At 37.8% G+C, this 16,455-nt stretch overlaps 1 protein-coding gene across 2 annotated transcripts; it reads left to right on the forward strand.

The window, feature by feature from the left end:
• Nucleotides 1-1,957: 1,957 nt before the first annotated feature.
• On the forward strand, nucleotides 1,958-7,506 carry LOC111025022 (fimbrin-1). 2 transcript variants are annotated; one of them, XM_022302877.2, is made up of 15 exons: nucleotides 1,958-2,205; nucleotides 2,542-2,661; nucleotides 2,766-2,936; nucleotides 3,128-3,366; nucleotides 3,462-3,633; nucleotides 3,755-3,793; nucleotides 3,896-3,964; nucleotides 4,047-4,163; nucleotides 4,749-4,960; nucleotides 5,462-5,617; nucleotides 5,741-5,940; nucleotides 6,054-6,211; nucleotides 6,305-6,401; nucleotides 6,499-6,590; nucleotides 6,748-7,506. In XM_022302877.2, exons 2-15 carry the CDS (start codon nucleotides 2,575-2,577, stop codon nucleotides 7,006-7,008), a joined length of 2,070 nt encoding a protein of 689 aa, XP_022158569.1. In that variant the 5' UTR covers nucleotides 1,958-2,205; nucleotides 2,542-2,574; the 3' UTR covers nucleotides 7,009-7,506. The 2 variants fall into 2 exon arrangements, with proteins under 2 accessions (XP_022158569.1, XP_087975002.1); XM_088118876.1 differs by having other exon boundaries at nucleotides 1,958-2,147.
• Nucleotides 7,507-16,455: the final 8,949 nt, after the last annotated feature.

Below are 16,455 nucleotides of genomic sequence, written 5' to 3' on the forward strand. Positions count from 1 at the left end.
TGAAGACATATATCCAACATATATCTTCACTGAAAGAGTTGTGAGTTTTAATTTGTATCTAACTTTTTGTCGTATTAAAAAAAATAATGATAGTTCAATTATATTCCTTTATTTTCTATCTGATCTAGAAATCTATTAATTTGCATTTAGAAGTAGAAATGAATAAGGAAAGAGGGAAAAAAACACACACATACTTATCAAATGTTATATCTTATCTCAAAATGATAAAATCCAATATTCCATTAAATGTAACATCCCAATAGTCAAAAGAGATAATAGATAAACATAAAATTTAATATCCAATAGTAAATTTTTAATTTTCTTTTCAACTTTTCAATACAACAACGCTGGGGACTTGAACTCGACTCTTTTTTATCGAATATAACTAAGTTCAAGTTGTCCTCCAATAATAAATTATACCATTATAATTTTATATTTTTATTACATTTTTATGAAATGTGTGTTATCTAGAGTTACAATTTTCTCCATACTCCATTTAATAATTTCCAAATTTGAAATTCTAGTCTACACTATAATCTATAACATATTTTATCGAAGACTTAACTAATTAAAGATTTAGTATGATTATCTTAAAAATAATAACTCTAAATTTATGCTCCTTATTTAAGTTAAAAAGAATGCTAAATTACAAATAATAATAATAATAATAATCTTGAACTTTGCCATTTATTAAAAAGTCTCGACCTTTCATAAATATTTAAAAAATATCCATTGAGCAAACACCCAATGATATTTTGTGTTTATGCAAGGATATTCACAACAGTGTATTTCTGATTGCGGCTCGAACTCGGCCTCCGGACCGATCTGAACACTTGGGCGGACCTGCACAAAAAGGTGAGCACTCCGACGATCAAGTCAGTATAGGTCGGATTCCCAGTTTAGTTCGAGGTCAAAAATCATCGTACCTGATCATAGAGTGAAGTCCTCTACTTATGGGTGGTAGTCCCGCTAATCTCGCAACGGTTACGCTCGGTAATCTCGGGATCGTCGGTTACGCCCGGTAATCTCGGGACCGACGATTATGCCCGATAATTACGCTGGTGTCAGTAATTCGCATCGGCCCCCACCAAACTTCCCGGTAGGTCGGACCTCGGCCAGGTTCACCTCGGCCCCCATACTTAGCATCTATCAACGCTAGTAGTGGTGGTTTCGACCGTCCGAGCTGGGCATGACTCACGAGTCATCTTGGAGCACCAATGGGGGCCCTCCACGTGTCCAGGGTATTTTCATCCCCAAACATTTTGGATGGAAAATTGATGTTGTAGAAATAGAATAACATGACAACCAACGTGGAAGTTTGCCTAGAACAATTAGTTAACACTATAATAAATTTGACCTTTAATGTGGATGATTATGCATTTCATCATTGCTAATCAACCATGAATTTGATTCTTACTTTTTTTAACGGTCAATAAAGACCGTATTTGTTGTAGTGTAAGCTAATTGTCACAGCAAACATCCACGTTGGTCACTACATCATCTCAATTCAGTCATGTCAATTTTCTATTAAAATGATCTCATTTTTTGAAATGTTTACGAAAGATTAGGGGTAATATTGAATATTTTGAGAAAAATGGAGCATTTTTTAAACAATTCGATGGTTTTTATTTTTTATTTTTTATAATTGAACCTAAAAACACATTTTTCCAAATATTAATTTTTTTTAAGAAAAAGGATAGAATGAATTTTAAAGAAAATCTCAATCACATGGGGAGAGAGAGCAGAAACAAAAAGATCATGTGCCTATTTTGCATCTTGTTACCATATTTAATCGGTTAATCATTGAGAGAGAGAGGGTAATTATTATTAGAGAATGACTAATTTGGGCGAAATCGGTTTAAGGGAGATGAAGATTGGGACAATCTTGCGTGGGAGAAAGAAGAGAAGAGAAGCGAAGAAACAGGTGTAACCCAAATTTGGTGAGTTGTAAAACAGAAACAGCGAGTTTCCAAACATACCCAATTCCCTATGCCCATTCTCGAGAGGCGCCAGAAGATATCGTCAATCCTGTGTTCAGGAATGGGTTCTTCGCGCCTCCAAATGACTCCCTTTCATTCCTGATTCCTCTCCCACCAAGGAATTTTGATCCCTTCTCTCTCTCTCTCTTCTAGTTGAAACTTTTCTTGGTACGTCAAAAGTATTCCCCCCACAACCATTTTCACTACCAATTTTGGTCCTTCCTCGGTACGCAATTCTGGGTCTTCTCCGATTTTGTGTTTTCTTCATCAACTTGGATTCTTTCGTCGTGTTTCTTATCAGAAATATGTTGAATATGAATGTCATGACTTGTCGTTGTTATGATTCTGGTTCTGATTTTGGTGGTTTGGTTGATTTATTCATCCCGCAATGCGCAACTCTATTTTTTGTATCTTCTGTTTGCGCTTTGAGAAAATTGTCAAGTTTCGTGTTGTTTGCAATGGGTTTGATTTCTTTTTCTATTCTTATTGAGAAATTGTTGATGGTTCTCGTAAAGGTGCCTCCGAGTCCGATTACCTTTTTGATTTGAAGTTTCTTCTGCAGGGTTGTTAGTCTCCACATTTAAGATCTGTGGAGATGTCAAGCTTTGAAGGTGTTTTAGTTTCTGACCAATGGCTACATAGTCAGTTCACTCAAGTTCAGCTTCGAAGCCTCAAATCAAGAGTAAGTATTCGTGAATTTTCCGTCTCATTCTTCTTGATATTCGATCAATTGCCGTCGAATATGTTCCTTTGATGTTCATTGACTAAATGCACGATTTGTTTTAGTTTACATCAGCAAAGAATCATAATGGCAAACTGACAACCCGAGATTTGCCGCATATAATGGTGAAATTAAAGGCGTTCAAGGAATTGCACAGCGAAGAGGAGATCATGGGAATCTTGAGCGAGTCAGATCCTCAGTTGAGCAATGAGATTGATTTTGAATCCTTTCTCAGGGCAAGTCAATTCTGCTCACGTCTATTTTATTTTTATTTTTTGAAACGAGTATTTGAATGGTTGTAATTTTGTTCATATTTTTGTTGTTCTCAAGTTAGAAGTGAGGGGGATTTGTATTTGATTTTAGTCGGATCCAAGAAGAAATTTCAGAATTTATTTCGAAGCTAATGTTGATTATGTGAACTATGCAGGCATATTTAGATGTGCATGGCCGATCAGCAGAAAAAGTGGGTGGTGCAAACAACTCTTCATCATTTCTCAAGGCCAGCACAACCACCCTTCTTCATACAATCAGTGAATCTGAAAAATCACTCTATGTCGCTCACATCAATGGCTTTCTTCGAGATGATCCATTTCTAAAGAACTATCTCCCATTAGACCCAAATTCAAATGATTTGTTTGATCTCGCAAAAGACGGAGTTCTTCTCTGGTATTTCTGTAGGGATTGCCTTGCTCTGTTTTCTAACTTAAAAAGAAGCTGACATTCTCTTGCAGTGGCACTGACGTATTTCCATGACCATGCAGTAAACTTATCAATGTTGCTGTACCTGGGACGATAGACGAACGAACTATCAATATGAAAAGAGTTCTCAACCCATGGGAAAGGAATGAAAACCATACTCTTTGCCTCAACTCTGCCAAAGCCATTGGCTGCACAGTGGTTAATATTGGTGAACAGGACTTGGTAGAAGGAAGAGTACGTTATATGCCTATCAACTTTATTTATTAGTCTTCTGGTGTATTATGCACCTCTATTTATTAGTCTTTTGTGTATTATGCTTGCCAAAAAAGTTTGACGGAAAGTTCATCTTTTGCAGCCGCATCTGATCTTGGGATTGATTTCGCAACTTATAAAGGTTTCTTCATTACATATGAAAAATTGTTTGAGCTAATGGTCCAGAAGTTATTTAAATGACTCTTGTCTTGTTTTGCTCATTCGCTTGCTATGGAAACTACAGATCCAACTATTGGCTGATCTTAACCTGAGGAAGACACCCCAACTTTTGGAATTGATTCAGGATGGCGGGGTAATAAATTTGTCTTGTGAACTGTAAAAACCTAATTATCAGTGCTGGAGGCTCACAGTTTGCCGTTTGCTTTGCTTTCCAGGATATCGAGGAGCTTATGAATTTACCTCCAGAGAAGATTCTGTTAAAATGGATGAATTTCCACCTTCAGAAAGCAGGATACAAGAAAACTGTTTCAAATTTCTCATCTGATCTGAAGGTAGTTAGGCTGCTCTGCTCATATCACTAGTTCGGATATGCATTGCCATTGAGGGGAGTAGTTTTATACTTTGGTTTTGTCCATGAACGTGAGTAACTTCTTAAAACTGTCAAAGGGTGTCAAAGGGAGGGTGTGTTTGGGAGTGATGGTGGAAGGAGTGATTTTGAAAAAAGAGATTTAAGAATAATTGATTTTCCAAAATCACCATCCAAGTGATGCCTTAAAAATCAATTTTAAGTGATTTTATGGTTTCCTAAAGTCAATTTTTTAATTTGCCAAATATGATCTATGGAAATAGAAGTGATTTTGGCAATGGCAAAATGCATGTCAAAATCACTTCCAAACACACCCTAAGAAAGTAGCTGAGAGTTGGAACTGAAATAATGGAATTATTCTCAGTTTCAATTATTTTCTAGCCTCCTATTTCTTAAATTTTTTTTCGTTACAGTTTTATTTTTTATAGATATGAAAACTTGGAATCGTATGTAATCTAGTGATTGGTATCTTAGTTTTCCCATGCTCTTCACTTACCTATCTTCCTGAATTAGTCCCTTTAAACGTTTTTTTGGTATCATATGCATGCAGGATGGAGAGGCTTATGCTTACCTGCTAAATGTTCTTGCCCCTGAATTCTGTAATCCATCCACATTGGCTACTAAGGATCGTAATGAAAGGGCGAAACTTGTACTTGATCATGCCGAACGAATGGATTGCAAACGATACTTGACTCCAAAAGATATTGTCGAGGGTTCATCCAATTTGAATCTTGCTTTTATGGCACAAATATTTCACCAACGGTAAAGTTTTAGTATCTTTTATATTTCATTCAATGTTTGGCTGCTCCCAGGATTTTATTTCCTTTATTACTTTCTCTAAGATCCAGACATCTATAGATGTTACTTGATAGAATTTAGAAGAATATGGTGATTACTGTTACTTTTTGTTTTTTTAAACAAATAATTAAATGATTTTTTATATAAAGCATAACATGTATTATATAGAATATAAGATGTAATGAAAGAGAAAAAAAGCCAAGTCTTTGTTTCTTCGTCATTTTCTCTCTCTCCCTTGGAACTTGGGTTTCATTTTTGCATATAATGATCAAAGATAAAGTAATTTGCATTTTTGTGTTCATTGATTTATATTCTATATATTTTGAGCTTTACCTCAATGAACCTTGTGCTTTTTCGCCCGGGCTCGACAAAACAATAACTAGATATAATTTTGACAACCCCATCCCATCCCCTTGTATATTTGCTACAAATTTGATGAGAAGGTTTGTTGAATTTTTCGTGCAGGAGTGGTTTATCAATAGATGGAAAGAAGGTATCATATGCGGAGATGATGACGGATGATGTGCTAACTTGTAGAGAAGAAAGATGCTTTCGGCTCTGGATTAACAGTCTTGGGATTGCTTCTTTTGTTAACAATGTATTTGAGGATGTCAGAAATGGGTAAGCCATGTCATGGGGGCTAATCCGCCAGTTTAGAGTTGGAGAAAAAAGTCTACAAAATTGTGTTAGTTACTGCTGCTTTCTCTTGCTAATAATATGGTTTTACAATATTATGCTATGCAGATGGGTACTTTTAGAAGTGGTCGACAAAGTTTCTCCAGGGTCAGTTAACTGGAAGCATGCATCGAAACCTCCTATCAAGATGCCTTTTAAAAAAGTTGAAAATTGCAATCAAGTGGTTCGGATTGGGAAGCAGCTGAAATTTTCATTGGTTAATGTGGCTGGAAATGATATTGTACAAGGAAACAAGAAGCTCATCCTTGGTAATCATATTCTCTCCCATTGGAATTTTGATGTTCCGAAACATAAAATATCGTTTCCTTATTCCTTCATTCTACTGCTTCTTTTTGATAATATTTTGTTGCGGTGCATTCAGCTTTCCTGTGGCAGTTAATGAGGTTCAATATTCTTCAACTTTTAAAGAATCTAAGATCTTTCTCCCACGGAAAAGAGATGACAGATGGCGACATCCTAAAGTGGGCAAACTCCAAAGTGAAGGGCACTGGAAGATCTTCTCAAATCGACAGTTTTCGGGTATAAAGAAACTGAAACACATCACTTTTTATTTCATTCAAAAGTGAATAATATGTGGGATTTTGTTTGTGATTTGGACATTTCTCTCTTCAGGATAAGAGTTTGTCCAATGGAATATTCTTCCTTGATCTTCTGAGTGCTGTGGAGCCTAGAGTGGTGAACTGGAACCTTGTTACCAAGGGTGAAACTGGTATATTTCATTGTTACATGTGTTCTCCTTAATATTAAAGAATAATTACTCTGTGTGTGATTCCTTACTCTGTTTCTGTTTCTGCTCTGAACAACAGACGACGAAAAGAGGTTAAATGCTACATATATTATCAGCGTTGCACGAAAGTTGGGGTGCTCCATTTTCTTGTTACCTGATGACATAATAGAGGTTAGATCCAACTTTGATTTGATTAAAATGTGGATGGGTGGGTTGGTTCTTATTCAATAAGGGTCGAATACTTGGTTGAAGGTCGTAAGTAGCAGGCGTTTCCGTTTCGGCTGAAATGGCCATTTATTTGTGTTTTCTTTTATGTTGTGGCTGGCAGGTGAATCCAAAAATGATCCTGACATTAACTGCCAGCATTATGTACTGGAGCCTCCAGCAGCCTGTTGAAGAACTGGATGCCTCTCCTTCTCCTGCCACAGCAAGTACAATCACGGATAGGTCGACGACATCATCCATCAATGGTGAAGACGAGAGCTCCTCCCTCTGCGGGGAAGTTTTGAACTTGAGTATAGACGACACTGCCTCTGATACTACAGTCTCGTCTGTGGTCGAGAATGAAAGGGACCTCAACCTCATGTGAGGCCGAGACGAGATGAGTTGAGTCATTCATTCGACTTGGAAAGAAGAAAGGTGAAAGTGGTGGTTACATCAGCATCTGGGCTCGAGTCGAAGCTGCAAATGCATACATATAAAACACAAGCTTCTGATGAAGAAAGAAAGAATAAAAAGAGAAGAAGAGAAGAGAAGAGACGAGAAGGTTTTCAATGGTAAATCAGGAAGTTTTATATATCCTTCCAAAGGGAGAAAGTGGAGGAGGGGATGGGGATGAAATAAAATGGGTTAAATCCCAAATTTTCTTCAACAGTTTGTTATATTGTAGATAATAGAAAAGTTGGTTTTCAGCAAGTAAAGTAATGTTGATATAAATTACCTCCTCTTTCTGGGAACAACAGCATTTCTAAACTGCTGAAAACTATTTTCTTTTATTCTACAACATTCAATTACCCTTACATTGGCCATATCTCTAATATGCCCAAAAAAAGACAAAAAAAAAAAAAAGTTCATCTTTCTTTTCGTTTCATGGTTTTCACCCCGTTTAAATCCTTTGCTTATCTTAACATTGAATTATGGTCGATATATACCATTAGGAAACAATAACGATATTGCAAAAATCCAATATTGAAGTTAATTTTATTTCAACAAGTCATTATTCTTATTATTAAAATAATTTAGTGAAATTTAGAATATGTTTGGATTAACTTCCTAAATCCTAAGTGATTTTTATTTTATTTTTGTTAAATTACATAAAATATTTCTTGAGTTTCGTTGAACACCCTTGAGAGTAACAAGAGTAGAGTTGTAAGAGCATACCTTGCGTCTAGGATCTCTCCTCTAAAGAGTCTCCTTGGGTCGGTTTGGGATGGATCGGCTCGACCGAGTTTGGGTCAGCTCAAGTCTGATCTTGTTGGGTGGTTCGCAATTTGACACAGACGACTCGACTCATATCGCTTTCATAACTTTGGTTTTCTGAAAATTTGAGGAGGTAATTTGATACTGCTATGTAGAAACATCACATGTACATATATACATGACCTCGGACATCAACACATGCCTCTAATTGATCTTAAGCTTGGGCATTAGAACCTGTATATATTTATATATGTATTTTTATGACATATATATAAAAGAAAGAGGGAGGCCTTTGGTCCAAGGATTTTAGTGCAGATACACAAAACTTGTTATATTCAATTTTCAATTTATTTTAAGGGTATCAGATCCGCTGAGTGGCTTTTTATTTTAATATCAAGGTCTAATGCGTGACCCGAGGCGCGCAGGCTTCTTGCCTCTTGCCTCAAGCGCTGGCACAACTTTTCACATTTTTTTTTCACGAGTTCGGTGCATTGAGATCATAGTGTTAGACTTGATGCATGACAAGTCGAGTTGGACGCTTTAGGCCTCAAGCTCACGCACCTTGGTTTGAATTGCATGATGCCCTTGTAACCTCCTCAAGTCACGTTTTGGGCATAGATTTTGTTTATAAAATGTCCCCAAGCCTTTAGGCCTTCCATTTTCTAAGCAATGCCCGTCCTCGTTCTGGCCTAGGGACTCAAGTGGTCGACTTAGCTTCATTATTACCCCAAGGTTCGTCCTTTCTCAAAACTCAAGGTCGGTCGGCCTATTGGACTCTGAGGTTCGGGGGTCGTCTTGGCCACTTGGTGTCGAGGCTTGAGGTTTGCTCGACTTTCTCAAATCCAAGGCTACGCTTGGGCCCTGATTTGTGGTCTCAGGCATCTCCTTCTCTGGTTCATCAAGTCTTATCCATAGGTGTGCCTCTGCTTCTATGCGTGTCGATTTGGTTGAGGTGGTCATTATTACATATGCCCCGACCAAGTTCTCAATAAGGTTTACTCAATCAGTAAGGCATAGGAGTTTCAACCTCACCTCTTCCAATGTCGAGACCTCAGTAAGGTCTACTCGACTTTGTCGTTGGAGGTGGCCAATTTTGCCTCCACCTCTGCTCGAGGGCTCTGATAACTCTTTGAAAGAGCTATTTATTTCTCTATTTTAGCCCATTATCTTCCAAAGAAAAGAAGTGTTTTTATGAAATAAGTTAGTGTAAACAAAATATTTCTAGAACTTATAATGTTCTGTGAGGTTCATGCATATTAAGAGAAATTGTTAGGTTTTTGTTGAAACATTGTACCAATAGTTTTTTATAAGTGCATATGCGCCAAGTAATATTGGAGCAGTAGTGAGAGCAAGTTTGAATGGTATAAAGAGTGAAGCACCAAACCCTAAAGGCATATACATAAAAAGAACACAAAACAGTCAAGAAAGTGGACGACGAGGGCCACGAAGAGAATGAGAGGAAAAATGGCAAAAATCATACAACAACCATTGAAGAGGGGAATCTCCCCAAGAAATTGAGGCGAAGAGAAAATTTTGGTTCGTTGAGGGCTGACCCTTAGCGATAGTGGGAGCATTACCTAACTTAGTGACTTGTTCATTCAGTTATCATCCCACTCTACCAACACCACTCCTAATTTAGTTTGGAACTTGTGTATGTGCTTTCGAAATTTCAATGTCACCCCGAATTTGACTTAGAGTGTTATCTTCATGGTGGTATATACATTTGAATCGTGTTCCAACGAATAAATTTTTAATTCCTACTTTGATTTTTGATATTTGCCTTTTTTTCTTTTATGTTTTATCCCTTTTTACCGGACCATGGTATATTTTATGGGTCGTTTTTTCTATAATAAGAAGCTCCACATTGGCGCATAAGAATCAATCTATAAAAAGTACATTTTTGGTACTTGCTCTATATATATATATAAGAGGCTTAAACTCGGGCAAGACTTCTGTCTTATTTCTCGGGCATGATCTCGCTCGAGAAAGTTTCTCGATAAATTATCCAAGGGCCAAAATGAGAGGCCAAAACTCGGGCGTTCGAACTCACCCGAGTTATGAAATTCACCCGAAAACATCGGTTCACGGACGAGTTTCCATGACTTGGGTTGTTTTTTAGGTAACGTTTTCGATATATATATGCTTTTGTATATCATGTTGATATCTGCTTGTGCTGAGGTTCAATTAAAAAAAAGTGGGGTCTGAAGCCACTGGGCCAGATGTTAGTTTACTAGTGAGAATGACAATTAAAATTATAAATTCAATTTTAAACTTATTTGAGATACCTAAAGTAAAAAAACTCGTCTGTGAACAAATTCTGAGAAAAATTTGGGCGAGTTTTCTTTGAACTTGCCCGAGGTCTGGGGCTTCTTTAATGCTGTAATGAATATAAAATGAGGGGTAATTTAGTACATTTACTTCCACCGAATTGTCATAAAAAGCTGTTTGTGGTTAGGAAAAACAATTTTTGAGGGGTAGGTTATTTGAGCAAAGTAAAAACTTTGCTGGGTCATTTGTGTCAATTTCCCCCAAATGACTCAGTTGGTTTTCATTTTGCTCAATTAATCCATCCCTCCAAAATTGTTTTTTTTTTCTAATCTATTGATTATTTTAATTAATTTAAAAATAATTGAAATTGCATTTGTACTCTGAAGTCAAAAAAATTTCTCCCTCCCGGTTTCCGCCTCTTTCTCTTCTTCTCCTTTTTGGTTTTTCATCCCCATTTTCCACATTTCTCCTCTATTTTCTTGAACACCAAAAGCGCTTGAAACACCGAAAGCTCTTCTTCTATGTGAAAGTCGTTTTGGCATTCAATTTTGGAAATACAAAATACCCTTTCGTTTTGTTTCCTATTTCTTTCACCTTTATATTTTTTTATTGCTTTGTTTCAAATTTCTTGAGTTTTTGTTATAACAATGAAAGAGAGATTCAGTGTTACAAAAAATGGAAACTGGTGTACTGTTCTGACGAAGTCAGAGAGTCTACTATTTGTTAAAATCAAAACAAAACTAAATCTTGGATTTCAATCCGCATAAATCTGGACTCCTTGATTTTTTTTTAAAGTTTGGAGTCGTTGAAATTAAATTATCACTGGCCTTGAATCTCACTCGGAATTGCATAAATATCGCCCAAAATTCATAAATCTCACTCGAGATTCATACAAACTCGCCCAAGATTCAAGTAAAACTCGGGCGAGTTTGAAGAAAACTTGTCAGAGATTAATGGAAAACTCGGACGAGTTCCAAGAAAACTCGCCCGAGTTGTAAAATTTGCCCGAAATAATTGATTCACGGGCGAGTTTCTATATTTTGTGATGTATTTCGGATGAAGTCAACTTTTATAATATATTGATATTCTATGTGCTTCAAGTAACAAAAATGTGGCTTTGCTTAACATTCACACTACCCAGACATAGATAAGTTTATGTTGACAATTAGTATATATTAATTTAAATTGTATAAGATCTCCTAAGTTATAAAAAAATTGTCCATTAACCAACAATTTCGGTTGAATTTCACAAAATTCGGGTGAGTTGGCTTCGATCTCACTCGAGATTTAGTCTAGTTTTTCTATTTCGAACTTAAGTTTTTTAATTATATTAAGGACAATTTTGTATTTTCATCTGTACTGACATATCAGAAAAAAGCTGTTTTGGGTTAGAAAAACAATTTTCGAGGAGTATGTTATTTGAACAAAGTGAAAACTTTGCTAGGCCATTTGAGTCAATTTCTCGTTTTTCTTCTTCTTATTCGGTTTCTTTCTTCCCATTTTGTTCATGCTTAAAACCCACATGTCCTTCAGTTGTGTGTCTCAAAATCTTGGCTTTTCGCGTCTCATCGGTGAAATCGATGTAAAAAATTTCCCCAATTTTATTCTTTTAGTAAGGGATTTCTATTAATTTATACGTTGAACTGTTGTTTGCCTTGGTTGATTTGTTGTTTCCCATCGTAAACATGAGAAGTAGCTTTTAGGGTTTAACAAACGTGGATTCTCTGTTATATTGACTGATTTCTGTAAATAGTGGTTTGAGGTGGTGGGAGGTGAGCTCTTTTTTGATTTCGGGTGAAATTGGTTAGGGATTTGAAGTTTTTGGCGCGGGTTTCACTTTCGGGATGATTTCTTTCTCGTGGTACCTCGAGCATTAAAGCACTTTTACATTTATCGGAGTGATCTCACCCGAGACCATCCCGAGAAATATTTTGTATGCATAAGATCGTGTTGGAGGAAGAAAGCAAGAACTCCATCGAGCCCCAGCGTCGGCTTAACCCAACAATGAAGGAAGTAGCGAAGAAGGAGATTGTCAAGTGGTTAGATGCAGACATCATATACCCCATTTCAGACAGTGAGTGGGTAAGTCCGGTGCAGTGTGTGCCTAAGAAAGGAGGCATGACTATAGTTGAAAATGTAAAGAATATTAGTTGATCCCCACTAGGACAATGAGGGGGTGGCGCATATGCATGTACTACCGCAAGCTGAACAAAGCCACCAAGAAGGACCACGAGAAATGCTAGATAGGCTAGCAGGCCAGGAATACTACTTTTAGATGGATACAATGGGTATAATCAGATTACAATATCCCCTCAAGATCAGCAGAAGACGACATTTACATGCCCCTATGGAACACTTGCCTTCAGACAAATGCCATTCGGGCTTTGCAATGCCCCAGCCACCTTCCAAAGCTACATGATGGCCATCCTCTTTGACTTGGTGGAATCAGTGGTCGAAATGTTCATGGAAGATTTTTTGGTGTTTGGAAAGTCATTTACAGTGTGCTTGGAAAATCTGATGAAGGTGTTGCAAAGATGTGAATGAACAAATTTAGTTTTGAATTGGGAGAAGTGCCACTTCATGGTAGAAGAGGGAATTGTGCTAGGGCACAGGGTCTCCAGCAAGGGCATCAAAGTGGACAAGGCGAAGATCGAGCTAATAGAGAAGTTGCCCTCACCTATGAATGTCAAAGGCACTCAAATTTTCTTGGGGTACGCCGGGATCTATCGTAGATTTATCAAGGATTTTTCGAAAATCTTTAAACCTCTTTGTTTTTTTCTTGAGAATGATAAAGAGTTTAACTTCACATCTGATTGTTTGCAGGCTTTCATCACGCTAAAATATGCTCTCACCCATGGGCCGATAATAACCACATAAGATTGGACGCATCCTTTTGAATTGATGTGCGATGCTAGCGACTATGTTGTAGGAGCAGTCCTTGCTCAACGCAGAGGAAAGTTGTTGCATCCGATCTATTATGCCAGCAAAACTCTGATAAAAGCATAGATAAATTACACCACAACGGAAAAGAAGTTATTAATAGTGGTGTTCGCAGCATTGAAATATTTGCTGACAAAGAAGGACACCAAACCACGGTTGATTTGCTGGATTTTGTTGTTGCAAGAGTTGGATATATAGATCAAGGACAAAAAGGGAACGAAAAATTTGGTTTCTGACCACTTATCTAGGTTGACGGATATAGGAAGCTCCAATGAAGAAACAGAAATTAGATGAACATTTCCGGATGAGCAATTATTAACAATCAAGGTTTTGAATGAGGAGGAGGATGAGCCATGGTTTGTTGATATGGCTAACTACATCGCTAGTGGGATATTACCATCAGATCTGAACAAACAACAGCTGAAGAAGTTTCTGCATGAGAGCAAATTCTATCTTTGGGATGATCCATTCCTTTATAGGATTTTCCAAGATAAGATGATAAGGAAGTGTATTGCCAATGCTGAAGCAGACCAAGTGTTAACCAAATTCCATTATGCACCTTATAGTGGGCACTTTGGAGGGCAATGCACTGCACAAGTCTTCCAAAGCGGATACTTTTGGCACACGATCTTCAAGGATGCATACAAGTTAGTCCAGCACTGTAACGCATGTCAGAGGGTTGGAAACATTTCCAAGAGATCAGAAATGCAGCTCACATACATCCTAGAGGTGGAGCTCTTCGATGTCTGGGGCATGGATTTTATGGGACCCTTCCCTCCTTCCAATGGACATCTTTTCATTTTTTTAGTAGTTGACTACGTGCCAAAATGGTTGAGACAGTAGCTTGCCCTAGCATTGATGCAAAGGTGGTTACCAAGTTCTTACATAAGAACATATTAATAAGATTTGACACTCCCAAAGTCGTGATCAGTGACGAAGGCTCCCACTTTATTAACAAAGCTGTAGCATCGCTCCTGGCCAAATACAACATTAGACACAAGGTATCCATATCTTACCATCCCCAATCGAATGGGCAAGCTAGGATATCCAATAGAGAGATAAAGAGTATTTTTTATAAGGTAGTCAGCACTAACAGGAGAGATTAGGCAATGAAGCTAGATGATGCTTTATGGGCCTACCGTGCAGCGTTTATAACACCTCTGGATACTTCTCCTTACAAACCGATCTTTAGGAAACCATGCCACCTCCCATCGAAGCTGGAGCATAAGGCATTTTGGGCCCTCAAGAAGTTAATTTAGATCATGCTGTAGCAGGGGACTTATGTCGCTTGCAATTGCTGGAGCTCAAGGAGTTTAGGCGAGATGTGTACGAAAAATGCAAAAATATATAAGGAAAAGACAAAGCGATGACATGACGCACGAATCCAGCCACAACATTTTGAAAAAGGCCAGTAAGTGTTGCTCTACAATTCGAGATTGAAGCCCTTACCAGGAAAGCTCAAGTCCAGATGGCCAGGCTCATTTTTGGTTTCATACGTATTCCCTCATGGAGCTATTAAGGTGCAGGAAATTGATTCAGGAAGAAAATTCATAGTAAACGGTCAAAGGTTGAAGCAATCTATGGCGAGAACGTGATGAGAGTTGTCGGATCTCACCACTTCCCAGTAGATTGAGGATGATCAATGAAGGAATAAACGGAGCAGGATTCAATGGCAGATCATTTTATTGCTCCCACACTTTAATTTTAAGTTTCTCGATACTTCGTTTTTTTGCTTTTAATTCTTGCAATTGAATTTAGTTAATTTTATTTTGCAAAGGGATAAGGTTTCAATGAGGCAGATAGTGGTTTACAAGCAAAGGTGGGTAGCAATATGATGGGAGTGATATCGCTGATGAAGAAAGAGCGTTGAAGCGTGGCATACATGCAGGGTGATATTAAAGCAAAATTCAGCTAATTAAATTGAGGAGAGAGGTTAGTTATTATTACAATTTTGGGGAAGATAAAGAGGATTGAAAAGATCTGGGGAGTTAATGATTTTATGAGGGATTTTAAAAATTGGGAAATAAAATTGTGGGGGAGATTTTTCTATTAATGCTAAATCTATTTTCCTTTTTAAGACCCACGCCCACAACACCTTCCCCCAACTTCGTTCTATAATCGTCTCCTCTTCATCCTTAAGCTTCCCCAAATTCCTTCCTCTCTCCTTGCGATCAAAGAGAACCCTAACCCCACATGCCCCGGATCAAGCACAAGGCAAACAGGAAGAGGGCGTTGGTGATGCAGCTCTTTGCTAGCGACGGGTCTAGCTAGAGTTTTAAGAAGCCTGTGAAATGATTCTGCCACCTTACGCTTCAGACAAGTGAAGTTCAGCACAACAAACTCCCATCAACTCCGAGCAGGCCCTGCTGATTCAGAACTTCCGCCGCCGCCTTTGTCTGTTGTGTTGGGTTTTATGTCCTGAAACTCATAGTTTGAAAATGCCAGATATACTTTTATCTTTCAATAAAGTTGTTATTGAAGGTTTTAATCAATAAGTAGTTATTGATCCAATAAAATGTTCTTACTAGATCTAAATCCAATAAAATAAAGGATCCTAGACTATTAACTGAGACTCAAACTCTATGTAAGAGACATAAATATGGATCAAGTTTGAGTTAACAGTCTAAATGGTCTATAGTATAGGAATAAGGTTGGGCGCCTTATTCTGGGGACACTATGGATGCGGCCCACTTTGTAGCTAGTACAAACGATGTGATCCTAATTCGTTCATGTGAAGACATGCGAGTGGGGGTGTCCCGTGCAAAGAGTTTGCATAAGACCGGACCATGAGATAGTCACTTTTACTTTATAACACCTTTTACTGTTTGAAACTGACTATCTCGACTTTGATGGCCTAGGTAACTCGATCTTAATCCTGAGCTAATTATGAACTTCTGTTTACTCGGGATTACCCTTAGATCTGCATGGGTGAGAGCGGCTCAACAGCGCTGGCTCAATAAGCCTCCCATTTCAGGGGTAAGGCCCGGTAGATAGCTAGGGACATAGGGTGCAAGAAGGAATTCACTTCTACCCAATTTTAGGATAGTAGAAAGGTTGTTCTCTTAAGGGCTGAATCCAAGTCTTGAACAATAGGCACCACCCTCATCAAAAGGTTTGAGAGGATTTTTGATTTTATAGTTGGACTACAAATCATTGTTCATTAGAGGATCAATGGGACTTAAGAAAGAAGAGGTAATTACATGGGTAAAGCGGTATTTTGACCTAGCTGTAATTACGAACAACTTGTGAAGGGTCGACTTACCGATCATGGTTATATCAAATGGACATAATATATCTACAGTGAAGAGAGTGCAGCTACGGGCTTTAGTGGAGTGACCCGGTAGTTAACGAATGTTGGTTAACTAGGTTAAAGAGTTTAACCGGTTAATCTCGGATCGTTGGAGCTCAT

This window comes from Momordica charantia (assembly GCF_013281855.1).
Source record: "Momordica charantia cultivar OHB3-1 chromosome 10 unlocalized genomic scaffold, Mcharantia_2.0 BLBB01000010.1, whole genome shotgun sequence".
Lineage (NCBI taxonomy): Eukaryota > Viridiplantae > Streptophyta > Magnoliopsida > Cucurbitales > Cucurbitaceae > Momordica > Momordica charantia.